Genomic DNA, 17,080 nt, shown 5'->3' with positions numbered 1-17,080 from the left:
ATAGGGATACGGTTTGGGTTAGTGGTTGGGTTTAGGTTTGGGTTTGGGTTAGGGGCAGGATTTAGGGTTAGGTTTAGGGTTAGGGTTAGGGTTAGGTTGTGGGTTAGGGTTAGGGTTAGAGGTTAGGGTTAGGGTTTGGGTTCGGGTTAGGGTTAGGGTTAGGGTTAGGGTTAGGGTTAGGGTTTGGGTTAGGTATAAGTAAAGGGTTTGATTTAGGGCTAGGGTTTTCATTAGGGTTTTGATTAGCGGTAGTATTACGGTTAGTGTTAAGGTTAGGGTTAGTGTTTAGGGTTAGGGTTAGTTTTAGGGTTAGGGTTAGGGTTAGAGTGTTAGTGTTAGGGTTAGGGTTAGGGTTAGGCTTAAGCTTAGGGTTTAGGGTTAGATTTAGGGTTAGGGTTAGGTTTAGGGTTAGGGTTAGGGAAAGGGTTTGGGTTTGGGTTAGTAATAGGGAAGGGGTTTGGGGTTAGGGTTAGGGTTAGGGTTAGGGTTAGGCTTAGGGTTAGGTTAGGGTTAGGGTTTATGGTTCCAGTATTGTTTGTTTCGGTTAGGGTTAGGGTTAGGGTTAGGGTTAGGGTTTGGGTTAGGTATAAGTAAAGGGTTTGATTTAGGGCTAGGGTTTTCATTAGGGTTTTGATTAGGGGTAGTATTACGGTTAGTGTTAAGGTTAGGGTTAGGGTTTAGGGTTAGGGTTAGTTTTAGGGTTAGGGTTAGGGTTAGAGTGTTAGTGTTAGGGTTAGGGTTAGGGTTAGGCTTAAGCTTAGGGTTTAGGGTTAGATTTAGGGTTAGGGTTAGGTTTAGGGTTAGGGTTAGGGTTAGGGAAAGGGTTTGGGTTTGGGTTAGTAATAGGGAAGGGGTTTGGGGTTAGGGTTAGGGTTAGGGTTAGGCTTAGGGTTAGGTTAGGGTTAGGGTTTATGGTTCCAGTATTGTTTGTACATTCCCATGTTATTTTGCAATCTTTTCTCTTTTCATTAGTTGTATAATTAAACTTTTTCAAAGGATGCCTCCCTGTTTTCAGTTTTCTCCTACGCCCTGAGAATTAGCCGTCCTTGTATTCTTTTGCTCTTTGTCAAGTCTTTTTGATACAAGCTGTATACAGCTTTGATACAAACTTGTTTGTCCCCTATGACATGGATGATTTTGCTGAATCTCCATGATGCCTTGAAAAGGGCTATGCTCGGGGACCGTGGCAGCATTTTGATATCTGATACAGATTTTCCTGTTCTGGCATACAGTAAATTTCTTTGATACGTCTATTAGGACCGCACCTGTTTTCCTGCTTTGAGTAAGGAGTTGGAAGATGAAAGGTTAGTGTTCATTTCCTTCCACATGGGCTGTAACCTTTGTCTGCATGTCTTGTGGTTGTGTTTTGTTTGTTTGTTTGTTTGTTTTGGCAGGCCCTCCAGTAGAGCAGCAGGGTGAAAGGTCTCAAGCCGGTGGCAGGACCCTGGCAGCTCTGCAGCCTGAGCAGGTGAGAGAACAGTATGTGCTCACTCTTTAAGGTTGGGAACATGTGGCAAGTTTTAAAATACAGGCTTATAACACAAATGGGTCCTGGAAAAAATCAGCTGGCTCCAAGCATTCAGGGAGTCGAGACAGTGAGAAGATGTGTCGGTAGAAATGAGCTGAAGTGAGCCAGATGTCAAACACCATGGACTTCATACAAGAATGCAGTTCAGAAACTTGTCCCTTTCAGAGAGCGGAGATTATTTATTGTCTTGCTGACTTATTAACTGATCAGAGAGAAGAAATTCTCTTAGCAAATGTAAAGGACTTAGAAGAAGCTGAAAATAAAGGTAATATGGGTCCTTTCATGGTATTCCTGTTGTCATGAGCTTACCTGGGCCTCAAAGGAAATGAGCAGAACTAGAATATTCTGTCACCTGCAATTGGATATTATGGCTGTCACAGGTTAGTGAACCCAGGACTTTGAGAGCTTGTCAGTGGAAACAGCTGCAGCTTCCATAATTACATAAGAGGTCTTCATCAGAGAAGACAGAGAGGCCTTTGAAAACAGCAACCCACAGCATAGTTTAAAAAAATAAAAATCAAAATAAATAAATAAATAGTGCTTTCTTTTGCCAAAGGAGGCTTGCTTTAGAAATTAAATATAGCAAGTATCTTCCCTGTTATTGTCATGTATGAAATAGCATGAATATCTCCTGGGCTGGTTAACATAATGTTTGGCCCCTGTGGGGAAGGTTGTTACTTAAAAATGATGCTTTCCAGAACGAACCATATTACCTTCTGACTGAGGAAAGTACAGTTCAGGCAGCATAGACTAAATCCATTCTTTTGTGTTAGAGTGGTGCATCAAGAAGCTGGTCTTGGGTTAGAAAATGTGTGAAACTGGCACATCACAAATTGTAATGCAGTGAGATCTTTGATAACAAAAGTGCATTTCTATTGGTGAGTTACTGGAAGGCTGCAAGAAGTCTTGCCTCAAAAGACTCTTCTGAAATGAATTCTGTTGTCATCCCATTTTTTTTTTTTCTACAGACACATTCTTGGGACTTGCTTCTGCAGTGTTGAGAGTTATTCAGGGTTGGTTTTTGATACCCAACATAGAGAAGGAGTTAGCTTACATTCAGGTGGTGCAGTTTCTGCACGTGTCTTATAATGTAGGTTCCCTGCTTAACTTGCAGTTTATGAAGTTCCTACCAATGAGCACTTTCCTGTCCATGCTGAATACAGCTGAGTTGCAGGCTACGATTAAACATCAAATGTTTAATATAGATTGTTAATAACAATTTGCAACTGTTAAGAATATATGCTAAAAAAATTAGCACAGAAAGTAGAAGCTCTAGGCTTTGAGTGGTCTGTCCCATACTGATACTGCATGTTTGCACTGAGGCAGAATGATTGCTTTTACTCACTTGAGGAGAGATGAGTCTAGGCTCTCACTGCTAGTATTTTTAGCAAGAGTGATTGAGCATTTCTCTAACATATGAGCAAGTGTTTGAGGAGCAAGTGATGGGTATGGGCACTTAGAAAGAGACTGCCAAAGGGCAGCTTCATATTTTATAACTGAATTTTGTGAGTGTTGGTCCTCGTTTCATACTGAAGGGGATTATGCTATAGTGAAGGGAGTATGCTCACGTGAAAGGAAAAGGCACTAGTCTCCCTTGTCTGCCATTATTACTTCCTTGCTGCTAGCTCTGTTCTTCATAGAAAACCAGTATGTTTCCTCGTCACATTCTAGTCTGCCTTCCTAGACTTCAGCCTTTGCCTCCTGGGTCTCTTGCCTTGCATAGCCAATCTCTCCCCTTCTCCTCTTCTTCTTCATCTCATTTGGAAACCTTTTATCAGGCTGATTCTTACTGGCTTCCCACCCCCACCCCCCAACCTTTTTCTTTCTTTTTTTTTTTTACAGACTTAGGATGGCTTGTCTTGTTAGTTACTTTTCTTCCTGCCAGCCCCCATCCTCAAGTTCTCCAATGCAACTTCAGAGGATCATCTTTGATACCTCTGCATCTGAATAATATGGTTTCTGTCCCATGCTGTAGCTGACGGTAGGATGGACTCTGAGTGCAACTGAGAGGTTGCTTCCTCCATAGTTTCCTATTGCATCTCATACTGGTTAGGGTAAGCAATTACAGAGGAAATTTGACTTCTCCATGGAGTAGTGTGTGCCTGACAGCTAGCTGGAGACAGCACACACGGAATTGAGTCAGTGCTCCGAGTGCGGTCTTGAGTTGCAGTAAAGGTAAAACAACTGCAGGCTGATAGTTTAGCTTCTAAGGAGCATATACAGATAGCATGTTTGCCTCTAATACTTAAAAGGCGAGGTTCTGAGATCATATTTCACGGACTGCTTCCTATAGATTTCAAGAAATCCAATCGTTCTGAAGTATAGCCGTGCGCTATTATTATTTAAAGGGAACAAACTGTTTTGAAACCCATTACGTGGGAAGGAACCGAGGGCGGAAGTGACGTCAAGGCGTGCCTTCACTGAGGACCAAAACGGCTCCATGATTGGCTGGACCGTGAGGGCAGATGCAGCGTCACGGCTAGCCTTCACTGAGGGCGGAAACACTCCGTGACTGGCTCGGAGGAACCCAGGGCGGAAGTGCCTTGCAGGGCTTGCCGGCACTATGGGCGGAAGCTGTCGGGCCGGGCCGGGCTCGGCTCGGGCCAGGCCGCCGAGGCGCGGTGCTGCAACGAGGTTGGTGGTCGGTGCCGCTCCGGGCCAGGCCGGGCCGGGCCAGGAGGGGGCGAGGCGGTCGGGGCGCCACGCGGTCGGCGGCCTCTGCGGAAACGGCCCTTGTGCGGGGCGGGGGCGGCGCCGGACTGGACCAGACCGGACCGGGCGTGCGGTGGGGTCTGCACTGTGTGGGGCTTCGGGGGGCTGGGGAGGAGGGGGGCGGAGCGGCGGGAGGCGGCGCGGGGGGGGCAGGGGGGGGGCGGTTGTGTGCCGGTTGTGTGCCCCTTTTTCTGCGGCTCACCAGGGCAGAAGCAGCTCCCCGCCGCAAGGACCCCTGTGGGGTTTGTTGCCGAGCGAAGGTGGCGCATTGGCTAAACGGAGGAAAGCTGCAGCTGGCGTGCTGCAGTCGCAGGTTTCCCAGGAGAAAGAGCAGCCCGTCTGTCCAGGTAAGTCGCAGCAACCTTTGGGTGAAACTGAGGTGTGCTCATAAACTTCCTGCAGCCCACGCTCAAAGGCTTAATCGAGTTTGCAGAAGCGCGAACTGCTCGGTGCTCCCCGGAGCATCCCCCCTGTTACCCCTGGCAGGACCCTGGGCGCTCCTAAGCACGCACCCCGGTGACCCCTGGTGGGCCCCTGGGTGCCACATCAGACACACCCCGGTGACCCCCGGAGGGCCCCTGGGCGCCCCCGAGGACCCACCCGGTGACCCCCAGCGGGGGCCCGGGTGCCCCCAAGGACCCAACCTGGTGACCCCCGGCGGGCCCCCAGGCACCGCAGAGCACCCACCCGGGTAACACCCGGCAGGCCCCAGGGCACCTCGGAGCACCCACCCCGGTGACCCCCGGCAGGCCCCCGGGCGCCCCATAGGACCTACCCCGGTGACCCCCGGCGGGCCCCCGGGCACCCCATAGGACGCACCCCGGTGAAACCCGGAGGGACCCCGGGCACCCCCGGGTACCCACCCCGGTACCCCCGGCAGGACCCCGGGCACCCCCGAGGACCCACCCCAGTGACCCAGGGCAGGCCCCCGGGCGCCCCCGAGGAACCACCCCGGTGACACCCGATGGGCCCCTGGGTGCCCCCGAGGATCCACCCTGGTGACCCCCGTGGGCCCCCAGGTGCCCCTGAGGACCCACCCCGGTGACCACTGGCGGGCCCCCGGGCGCCCCCTAGGACACAACCCGGTGACGCTTGGTGGGCCCCGGGGCGCCCCCAAAGACGCACCCCGGTGACCTCTGGTGGGCCCCTGGGTGCCCCCGAGGATGCACCCAGGTGACCCCTGGCAGACCCCCTGCGCCCTCGAGAACCCAACCCGGTGACCCCTTGCGGGGCCCCAGGTGCCCCCGATGACCCACACCGGTGACCTCCAGCGGGCCCCCTTGCGCCCCCTTGGACCCACCCCGGTGGCCCCTGGAGGGCCCCTGGGAAACCTGGAGGATCCACCTGGGTGACCCCCAGGCGGGACCCCGGGCGCCCCTGAGGACCCACTCTGGTAACGTCCGGTGGGCCCCCAGGTGACCCGGAGGACCCACCCCAGTGACCTCCGGCGGGCCTCAAGGCGCCCTCGAGAGCCCACCCTGGTGACCGCTGGCGGGCCCCTGGGTGCCCAGTAGGACCCACCCCGGTGACCCCCGGTGGGCCCCGTTGTGCCCTGGAGGACCCACCCCGGTGACCCCAACGGGACCTTGGGTGCCCCCGAGGATCCAACCCGGTGATCCCTGGCGGTCTCCTGGGCGCTTCTGAGGACCCACCCTGGTGACCCCCAGCGGACCCCCGTGCACCCCCGAGGACCCACCCCGGTGACCCCCGGTGGGCCCACAGGCGCCCCGGAGAACCCAGCCCGGTAACCCCCGGCAGGCCCCGTTGTGCCCCGGAGGACCCACCCCGGTGACGCCTGGCCGGCTCCTGGGTGCCCCGGAGTATCCACCACGGAGAACCCCGGCCTGCCCCTGGGCGGCCCATACGAACCACCCCGGTGACTCCCGTCGGGCCCCTGCGCGCCCCCGAGGACCCTCCACGGTGACCCCTGGCGGGCCCCCAGATGCCCCCGAGGACCCACCCCGGTGACCCCTGGCGGGAGCCTGTACGCCCTATAGTAGCCACCACGGTGACCCCTGGCGGGCCCCCGGGGCGCCCCCGAGGATGCACCCCAGTGACCACTGGCGGGCCCCCGGGCGCCCCTGAGGACGCACCACGGTGATGCCTGGCGGGCCCTGTGGCGCCCCCGAGGAGGCACCCCGGTGACCCCTGGCGGACCCTGGGCACCCTCGAGAACCCACCCCGGTAACCCCTGGTGGGCCCTGGGGCGCCCCCGAGGCCGCACCCCGGTGAGCCCTGGCGGGTCCCCGGGTGCCCCCCATGACCCACCCCTGTGACCTCCGGCGGGCCCCCGGGCACCCTGGAGGACCCCCCCCCCCAGTGACCCCCGGCGGGACCCCGGGCACCGCAAAGTACCCACCTGGGTAACACCCGGTGGGCCCCAGGACGCCCTGGAGCACCCACCCTGGTGACCCCCGGCAGGACCCCGGGCGCCCCATAGGACCTACCCCAGTATCCCCAGGCGGGACCCGGGCGCCCCTGAGCACCAACTGCGGTGAACCCTGGCAGGCCCCTGGGCGCCCCATAGGACCCACCCCTGTGACCCCTGGCGGGTCCCCAGGTGCCCCGGAGCACCCACCCCGGTGACCCCTGGCGGGCCACCGGGCGCCCCCGAGGACTCACCCTGGTGACCCCTGGTGGGCCCCCGGGCACCCTTGAGAACCCACCCCCATTGACACCTGGCGGGCCCCGGGGCGCCCCCAAGGACGCACCCCCGTGACCCCCAGCGGGCCCCCGGGTGCCCCGGAGCACCCTACCCTGTGATCCCTGGTGGGCCCCCAGGCGCCCCCGAGGATGCACCCCGGTGACACCTGGTGGGCCCCCGGGCAACCCGGAGGACCCACCCGGGTGACCCCCAGAGGGCCTCCGGGCGCCCTGGAAGACCTGCCCCGTAGAGCCCCGACGGCCCCCGTGGTGCCCTGGAGGACCCACCCCGGTGACCCCCGGCAGGCCCCCGGACACAACCGAGGACCCACCCCGGTGACGCCCGGCGTGCTCCCGTGTGCCCTGAGCACCCACCACGGAGAACCCCGGCCTGCCCCCGAGCAGCCCATAGGAACCACCCCGGTGACCCCCGGTAGGCCCCCATGCGCCCCGGAGTACCCACCCCAGTGAGCCCCGGCACGCCCCGGGCGCCCCATAGGACCCAACTAGGTTACGCCTGGCTGGCACCCTGGCGCCCCATAGCACACACACCGGAGACCCTCCGACAGACCCCAGGCGCCCCGGAGGACCCACCACGGTGACCCCTGGCGGGCCACCGGGTGCCCCGGAGTATTCAACCCGGGGATCCCCGGCAGGTCCTCGGGCGCCTCATAGAACCCACCCCGTGACCACTGGCTGCATCCTGGCACCCCATAGGACCCAGCCCAGTGACCCCTGGCGGGCCCCCGTGCGCCCCATAGGACCCAACCCGATGACCCCCGGCGAGCATCCTGGTACCCCATAGGACACACGCCAGTGACCCCTGGCAGGACCCCGGGCGCCCCATAGAACCTACACCAGTGACCTCCGGCGTGCCCCCAGGGGCTGCGTAGGACCCACACCAGTGACCCCCGACGGTGTGTGCGCCCCATAGGACCCAGGATGGTGATCCCCACCGGTTCCCTTTGGCCACAGAGCACCCACAACGGTGACTCTCCCCAGGCCCTGCATGTCCCCAGGTACCCACCCCGGTGACGCTCCCGGTCCGCCTGGTCCCCGGAACACCCACCCCGGTGACCGCCCCGGGCCCCCCAAGTCCACCACCCAAGGACCCACAACGGTGATTCCCCAGGATCGTCGTTCACCCCGGATGACCCTCCCCGCTGACCCCTATGGGCCACCCAAGTCTCCGGTGGACACATGCCGTTGACCCCTCCGGCCTCCCTGGTACCCAGAGGACCCACCCCGGTCACATCCCCGGGGGCCCGCTAGGACTCAAACCAGTGAGCACCCCTGGGTCCCCGGGGGCCCCCGAGTACCCACCCTGGTGATCACCCCCGGGCCCCCCAGGCGCCCCGGAGGACCCGCCCGGGTGACACTCCAGTGTCCCTCGAAGGCTGCGGAGGACAAACTCCGGTGATCCCCCTGGGACCTCGAGGTCCCCGGAGAAGCCACCCTGGTGTCCTCCACAGATACCAGAGGTCCCCGGAGGAACCAACTCTGGTGAACCCCTAGGTCCCCCCAGGTCCCCAGACCACCAACCCCTGTGACAACCCAGAGTCCCTCGGAAGCCCCAGAGGACCTATCCCTGTGATCCCCCCCACCCGGGCCGCCCAGGGCACCGGAGGAGCAAAGCAGGTGAGCCCCACGGGATGCCAAACTCCCCGGAGGACCCAAAATTGTGTCCTCCCTTGGTCCCCTTGGTCCCGGAGGATCCACCACGGTGACAACCCCGATTCCTTGGGCGCACGGTAAGACTAATCCCGGTGACACCTCCGGACCCCCAAGTTCCCCTGAAGTGCCACACCGGTGAAAGCCGGATTGCCTGCGGGCGCCTTGGAATACCCAACCCAGCTGTGGTCCATGGCTATAGCTGTAATTTCAGCAGTTTACTGTGTAAGCCGCATGTTGCCACTTCATTGATCAAGGCAATGCTGTTCAGTTGCAGGGAAGAGGGGCAAGACACAGGGAAGAAACAGAGGGAATGGAGAAAACTGTACAGTCTGGATATGCACAAGTAGCAATAAAATCAGTGCTGGACAGAAAGAGACAAGACAGAGACAGACAGAAAGACAGACAGGAAGAAAGAAAGAGAAAGAAAGAGAAAGAAAGAAAGGAAGGAAGGAAGGAAAGAAAGAAAAGAAAGACAGAAAAAGAAAACCCCACACTCATAAAAATGAGAAACATCCAGGCATAAAAGGACATAAAACAAAGACAACTGTCATGATGTGGTATGATAGGATCTAGGAGAAAGCAGAAATCCAGCAATGCTGTCTTTCCTACTCCTCAAAACCAATTCAGTTGACAACCATGAATGCTTCCAGCTGGAAAAAAATGGAAGAATGAAGTGGAGGACTCCTTGCCATCACTGGAAAAAAATGGAAGAATGAAGTGGAGGACTCCTTGCCATCACTGTGTTTCTGGAGCACACCTCTACCTTTCTGCCCAACAGGGGGTTCTTCTTGGGAGATAATTGCAGAATGTGAAAAAACATGACCAAAACCAGAGGACCCATCTCCACAACTGCATGATAAAGATAAAAGACATCTCTAGATGCAGACCTTAGAGCTCCAATTCACTATGTCCCACTACCGGAAGTTATTTTTATGCTTTGTTTTTAAGGCCACTGGCTGCCTCCTCCCTTATGCTCCCCATTCCCCCTGTTGTCCTGTCTTCTTTCTCCTGCATTGCTTCCTTTCCTTGGTGGACCTTGATGAGGTCTTTGATATTGTGTTGTATATCTATGTACGAAGGCAGTATGTCTCTTATTCTTTTACACTGCTGACTGCTACCCCATATACCTCTGCAAGTTTTCTTACAAGGGATTAAGAGAGAAAGGCCTGTGCCTGGCAGAGGGAGCAGTGAATGATGATCTAGCAAAGCAGTCTATCACAGACAGACGACACTGGCCCAGAAATCCTGCTTGAAAATTTGATGTACATGAAACTGAGACAGAAATTGGAACTTTCAACCAAACGCTGTAGGTTAGAAGTTGTTTTAGCTGAACGTACTGGGCACATATTTGAACGCAAAAGGTAAGGTATTGTTTTGTTCCTGTAAGATCTGAGTGTTTCACACAGCACTCTAATATCCTCTCTTAAGCAGGGGAGGCAACCATAAAATGCAGAAGTTGGCAGATGCACAGGATGTGAGGTACTATCAGTAGAGAATTTGTTCCTAATATATATTCTAAATCTAACTTTTCAGTTTAAAGCGGTTACTCCTTGTCCTGTCGCTCCAGGCCCTGATAAAGACTCCCTCCCCAGCTTTCCTACAGGTTGCCTTTCAGTACAGGAAGGCTCTCCCTGGTGTCGCAGTAAGCTCACCTGTTACCCAGGTGTCACAGTTATTTCCTGTGATAGGAATAATGACAAGGGTTAATCTATTGCAGGTGATTTCATACAATTATAGAAAAGCTTTTGTTGGAAAGCACCTTAGAGGTCTCCAGATCACCCCCGTACTTCAAGCAGGGCCATTTTTAAGCCCTGTCATATTGCTCAGGGGCTTGTACAGTCAAATTTTGAATGACCCCAGCAAGAGACCCTACAGTCTCACTGTGTGCCTTTGCCAGTGCCTAGGCAGAGTGTGCTTCCCCTGCTGGTCCTGGTGAGATGAACTGATACAAGTTTTGAGAAAACAGAAGTTTATGCTACTGCATGAAGTACTCTTTGTAACATTTTTTTTTTTAACCTTTACTGTTTCATATCTGAAATTTGAAATTCATCAGGGAACTCAGCCTGGCACACAGTAAAACTGATGGCAGATACTTCACAATATTATTTGAATTTCACGTAAATAGAACAGACTAGCAACTTACTTAGGAGAAGTAATACAATTTTAGAAATATTCAAAACCAAAGGCATTCCAAACTAAGTTTAAGTTCAGAGGAAATCCAAAGGAAAAACTAATTTTGAAACTAATAATCAGAGAACATAATCTTCTACAAACGATAGATTTTCCTCCTGCATTGGGTAATTTTGATCTGTCTTTAATGATCATCTCGACATGGCTTTGACACTGAGTATTTTGCTTTGCCACTGCATTAAGTCTTCTTCTCATGTGTGGTAAATGTCCTGCTCTCATGGGATGGGCCTAGGAGACATACACACTGTGTCTCATGATGCTTGGATATCATCTTAAATCTGTGAGAAGAGGAAAGGTCTCACTGCTTCCTGAACAGGGAATTGGATGTCTGCAGTTGAGAACCCTCTGTCTAATCTAGAAACGTGAAGGAAGGAGTTTGCTGGATTGCAAGTGACAGTGAAGAAAGCCACAGATGACATATCAAACTGATTGAAATGTTATTCAGCTCAGGGCATGGCTAATGATGTGGAGCTGGAATAGTTTGACGAAAGGAGAAACAGAGGGATAGAGATAAGAAGATCTCCCTGCAGGTCATTTAGGGGAACCAGCCATGAGTGCAGTGCATCCAGGTCTCCAGTGCTCTGCTGGCCCAGCCAGATGAATGGAAAACATTGCAGCTTTGGAAATAGTGTTTCTTCTAATTCTTTGGCCACAGTTTTGATGTTTTAGGACTGCTTTTTTTTTTTTTTTTTTCTTTTCCCCATTTGTGCTAGAAAAGGTGAACTTTTCAAATACCTATTCTGAATTAAAATATCGTTTTCATTGTTATGTTTCTGTTTTGTTGGCACTATTCATAATGACTTCTACCCTTCGGTGGAAGCAAAAGCTTATCATACCATAAAATTGGAAAGATCACAGAAAACTTCAGAGCTTTTGAAGAAAGGTGAGGAAAATCCATTCCCTGCTCTAGGCAGAGAGTGGCTGATTTCCAGAAAGGTAAATGGGCAGGATAAGGCCGCTTCATGTTCACTGATGGCCAGTTGTATGGACTGTGAAGATAATGGACTACCAGCACAAGAGACAGTGCCAATAATCTAATCCAATACGATCTATTTCAAGTGGTGGAGACCTGATACTCTATGACAATGTGAGGAAGACCTAACTGTCAGGCAAACTTTGAGATGATCATGTTCAGGATCTAAAACTGTTATGACAAGTGTTAACACAGGAAGGGTGAAACAAAGGCATGAATGTCATACAAGGACCGATAAATCTCAGGAAGGCTGGAAACCAAGGCAAATGGATGGAATAAGATGGTGCTTTGTGTTAGCAAGAAGCAGAGGATAGAGAAATTAAATGTTATGGGTCAGCAAAAGAGTGGTTTTGTGCAAATCACTGCTAAAGATAGACAGCCTTGCTAGCCTGCTCTTTGCTCTTAGCTCCAGTCTAATAGTGAATTATCTCTGTACAGTTATCAGACACGTAAACAATAATGGGAATTATGGGAGACTTTAACTTCCCAGCAAAAGATTGAAAGATAATTACCACTTATGTTCATCCAGGTATACTATGTGATGGCTTTCTTCCCAAAAGTGAAAAAATACAAGACCGTTTTAGACTTGGCTCCTGTATGGGTTTAAATGTAGTAAAATTTGAATAAAGTGTGATCATGAGCTGACTTTTCTCATTTTACATTTCAAGACAGACAAAACCAGGTTTAGAATGAAGGTTTTGAGGCTTAGAAGTGCAAACTTTGAAATCTAAGGAAATGAATAATTGAGTCTGACTAAGCAGCTCTGGGACTTGAGTGCAGAGAAGGCATAGTTAAAATTCAAAATTCAAAGAGGAAAAAAGCGATGAGAAAAGGCATGTTTCAGAGGTTAAAAACTGCAGAAATAAAGTAAGAATGACCAAAAACCTCCTTCACATAGGAAATTAAACAATAATAGTAAGTGGTACTTAAGCCACAGAAACCAGGGGGAACAAAAAGAACAAATTAGGACAGTTGCACACTTGAGGCAAAAATAGGTCAAAAGTTACTGATGTCTCAAATGCTGCAAATCTGATTTCCTGCATCTAACAGCAACAACAATGTGATATTAAGGGCAGTGACAGGACTCCCATTGAAAAGGAGGGTAGGGCACTAGGCGCAACATCATCTGGGGTGAAATAAAAATCAATAGTGATTCAAGTGAAAAATGAAAAGCTGATATCTACCTAGCCTGTTAACAGCATTGGCACGCAGAACAACAAGTCAAGTAGGAAAAATGCATAACAATTGTGCAAATCGGGGATAGTCCCCAGAATGGGAGAGTAACAAATATACCTCTGTCCAGAAGAGGGTAAAGAGTCATCCAGACAAGTGTGGGCCTGTTAGTTTGACATCAACACCGTGCAAAGTTTTGTAGCAAGAACAGATAAGACCAGGGAAGTAGGGGGTAATGTGTAATTTACAAAATAATTTATCAGAGCTAAATTGTTTCCAGATAATTTAATAGCTTTCCTTTGTAGGAACATTTCTTCCTTACACAGGGGATGAATTACATCTATTTCACTTTCTGTGAGCTTCTGATACATTATCTACGGATACATGAGCTCACATGAGCTTTGAGATTTGCAGGTGACATAAGGTTGGGAAGTACTACCAAGCCTGACAGAAGGCTATCGCTTGTGATTGAAATGGTTCAGGTGAAGTGACATGTGATAATACAAAGCAGAGCCATTCTCAGAGATTCTCAAAAAAGGGTGTTTTTTTGTCATGTTTGCTATATGGCAGTCAGGAGTTTAAAACAAACAAACAAACAAACAAAATGACAACAAAACCTCACGTTCATGCACTGTTAGCACAAGGAGGACTGAAAAAGTTAAGTGGTTATATAGTGTGTATGGCTATTCATTTTTTTTCCCCTCCAGTATGAATACACTGGACAAGGCAGCCCTGACACTCATTTGGGACATGAGGCACAGTTCTGCCACTTGTATTCACATTGAACTTAGGAGGAAGAGTTCACAAGACAGAAGGAACAAGTTGCCTATTGCCTGGAAGGGAATGAAAGGACATCATTCTGCCCAGCCAGAGGCCAGTTGAGAGAAGAATATGTTGTCTCTACGTAAATGAATTTCTTGAGTAAATATCAAGGAGAAATAGGAAATGTGTAAGTTGGGAGACACATCTGAAATGACGACTGCAGTTGGCTTATGAGCAAGTTTGGACAGGAAATTGGTAGAAATTTCCCATTTTAAGAATGAAGTGCACCATAGCTATGAAGTCAGCATCACCTAAACAGTAATGGCCAACTCAAATCCCCCACAAGAAAGCAGTGGACAAACCAGAACACTAAAAGTCATGTTGGGGTCTAGAGTCAAACAGATATACCTAACTTTATTATACCTCAGCATCTGAGGGATTGCTTTTAGAGGCTGAGGGCTTGTACCCCATTTCCAATCACTTTCTCTGTGCCCCCTTCCCCAGAGAAGGAAGCTGCTTGGCTTCACTGCCCTCTGATTCAGCTGCCCGCTGAGGCTGTCCACTCCTCAGCACCTGTAAGCAGCAGCACCTTCAGGTCTCCTCCTGCACCAGCAGCACATCAGCGTCTCTTGTTCCAGCAGCAGGACATCGGCGTCTCCCATTGCACCATGCAGACCTCCACGCCTCGAGTGCCACCAGCAGTACTCAATGCGAGCTGGACGCTCAGGGCACTTATGGCCACCCACCTTTGTGAGGTCAAAGGCTGACAGTGACTCTCTGCTGACCTCACACGGCTCTCGGGCGCCCCGATGGCAGAGGTTACGGCGCTAAGCTGACTGCCAGGAGAAAAGGCTGACATGAAGTGGCTGCTCCACAATGCCAGGAGCAAGGTCTGCTGGAATGGGGGTTCGGAGGGGAGCTCGGCCTTCGGCCTGGGAACTGTGCCTGGGAGCCAGGGATGTCCTTGGTGTGCAGCTGGACACCTGGGCCTGAGAAAGCAAGGTTTCTTTAGAGAGAATTGGAAGCATCGTCACCTAGTGGCTGTGTCAGGGGGACGAGAGAAATGCACAGCATCTCTTGGTTCCCTGAAGTGCACGTGTCCTACGCCCTTGGATGTCTCCATAATAGAAAAAGGGACTGATTTTTACCCAAAACAGAGCTCCTTTCTCTCGGGAGCTTCTCATGCTGCGTGTCCTCCTCTCTTTCTTGTATTTGGCTATGACTTTAGGCTTGTTCTTGCTAGTCTTTAAACAGACTGAAGCTTCCCCGGATCATCACGTTAACTGATTTTCACTACCTCTACGTGCCTTTCCTCCACTTCTCATCTAATTAATTAGTGCTATCCTCTTCACGCCTGCTACAGAGGTATCCTTCCTACCTGGTACAAGCTAGAAGAGCTTAGCAGCATCCATACGTCTCTTTCCTTTAGTCATCACAGTTACTTGCTCGAGGTAATTTGTGTTGAGCAGTAATCAACAGGAAGTGTCACCAAGCCATGGCTGCATTTGCTTGTGTCTTATGGAATCCCTGCAGCTGTGTCCCCTCCCAGCTTCCTGTGTGCCCCAAGCATCCTCGCTTGCAGGGCAGTAGAAGATGCAGAAAAGTCCTGGCCTTAGTGGAAGCACTGCCCTGCAAGAGCTAAGACATCCCTCTTAGCAGCACGCTGTAGCCCCGAAATCCAAAAAACGGCACATGCCAGCTACTGGGAAGGAAATGAACTCTGTCATTGTGATATACCTGCTCAAGGCCCTGCTCTTTGGCCCAGGTGTCTACGAGGCGGTTTTGGAAATGAATCCTGTTGTGTGACTCCGTTCTTTCTGGGTGCTACGTCCCCATAAAGCTTGCTTTTCAAGGCCCAGGAGGGTCTGCCGGGCACTGGCCTGGGTTCCCAGCCTGACCCACCTGCTGGGAATCAGGGAGGCTCGGTCGGTGTCTTGTGTTGGGTTTACGAGGACAGGTTCTGGTAGCGGGGGGCTGCAGGGGTGTCCTCTGTGAGGAGAATGCAGCAGCTGCCCCATGTTAGATAAGGGCCGGTTCCAGGAGGCTCCAGAGGGACCCGCTGCTGCCCAGAACTGAGACAAAAAGGATGATGTTTTGCGCCTGTGTGAGAGCCCACCTAAGAAAGGGAAAGAAACCTGCTGCACAGCAGCGTCTGGGTCAGGGAGGAGTGAGAAACCTCTCTGCAGCCCCCAAGGTGAGTGCAGCAGGAGGCAGGAGGTGCTCCAGGCTCACAGCAGCAGTTCCCCTGCGGCCTGGGGAGAGGCCCCTGGTGGAGCAGGCTGTCCCCCTGCAGCCCACGGGTCCCACACGGAGCAGATCTCCACGCTGCAGCCCGTGGAGGAGCCCCCGGTGGAGCAGGTGGATGTGGCCTGGAGGAGGCCGCGGCCTGTGGAGAGCCCCCGCAGGAGCAGGCCCGGCCTGGACTGGAACAGGCTCTGCTGAGCCTCTTTTGCCCGTGACGATCATTGTGGAGTGATCTCCCTGTCCTTCTCTCAGCCCTTGAGCCCCTTCCATCCTATTTTCTCCCCTTTCCATTTGAGGAGGGGCAGGGAGAGAGCGGTTGAGGTGGAGCTCAGCTGCCCAGCTGAGGAAAAACACCACACCTGCTGTTCTTCGACCCTCAGCAACCCCACAGCATCTTCCTGGAAGGGATCCCTTTCCTTCACGCCTGACAGGCGCCGCCTCCAGAGGCTTGTGCCCCGTTTCCGATCGCTTTCTCAGTGCCCCCTTCCCCAGAGAAGGATCCCAGCTGCTTGGCTTCCCTGCCCTCCGATTCCAGGCTCCCGGAGCTGTTATCCCAGCATCGCAGCAGCCAGGTGACAATGTGCTCGCCTGCATGACAGCTGAAATCTTGTCCCATGTCTCGCAGCTCGCCCAGGGATGGGGATCACCTGCTTACTGCTGCTTTTCTCTCTTTTCTATTTTATAACAGCCTCCTGTTCCCTGGGATGGCCCTACATTGGGGTCGCCTGCCTCGCCTGCCTATTGCTCCTTCCGCTTCTTCGGAGGACTTTCTTCTCTGCCTAAACGAGATGACTTCTGCATCCATTCCTTCATCTTGTGTGTATTGGCGACTGATACGGCAACGGGGTAGTCCCCGGAGCCAGCTGTAGGGCCTGTCCCAGGGTTGGAGTGGCTGCTGGGAACATCAAAAGTGTTGGAGGGGCTGCAGGTAAAATCACAGTTGTTGGAGGGGCTGCAGGTAAAATCACAGGGGTTGGAGGGGCTGCAGGGAACATCACAGGGGTTGCAGGGGCTGCAGGTAACCTCACAGGGGTTGGAAGGGCTGCAGGTAAAATCACAGTGGTTGCAGGGGCTGCAGGTAAAATCACAGGGGTTGCAGGGGCCGCAGGGTGCGTCACAGGTTTGCATCAGATCAAGACGCATTTCCCTAGAACCACACATTTCCTCCTGAAGGTGCTGAA

The 17,080-nt window shown here is 52.8% G+C and overlaps 1 protein-coding gene across 12 annotated transcripts; it reads left to right on the top strand.

Moving 5' to 3' along the window:
- Window positions 1-1,379: 1,379 nt before the first annotated feature.
- LOC310885212 (uncharacterized protein) lies at window positions 1,380-9,125 on the top strand. 12 transcript variants are annotated; one of them, XR_014574599.1, is made up of 7 exons: window positions 1,380-4,162; window positions 4,446-4,587; window positions 7,190-7,316; window positions 7,540-7,800; window positions 7,886-7,902; window positions 8,016-8,521; window positions 8,826-9,125. XR_014574599.1 is itself a non-coding variant. In XM_083808261.1 (6 exons), the coding sequence occupies exons 1-5, from the start codon at window positions 4,092-4,094 to the stop codon at window positions 8,035-8,037; spliced, it is 447 nt and encodes a 148-aa protein (XP_083664387.1). In that variant the 5' UTR covers window positions 1,390-4,091; the 3' UTR covers window positions 8,038-8,521; window positions 8,826-9,125. The 12 variants fall into 12 exon arrangements, 1 of the variants encoding a protein (XP_083664387.1); XR_014574600.1 differs by having other exon boundaries at window positions 1,385-4,162; window positions 7,601-7,902; window positions 8,672-9,125; XR_014574601.1 differs by having other exon boundaries at window positions 1,389-4,162; window positions 7,886-8,521.
- Window positions 9,126-17,080: the final 7,955 nt, after the last annotated feature.

Source organism: Anser anser (genome assembly GCF_964211835.1).
Source record: "Anser anser genome assembly, chromosome: 22".
NCBI classification, from domain to species: Eukaryota; Metazoa; Chordata; class Aves; order Anseriformes; family Anatidae; genus Anser; species Anser anser.
This window is presented reverse-complemented; position numbering and strand designations above follow the sequence as displayed.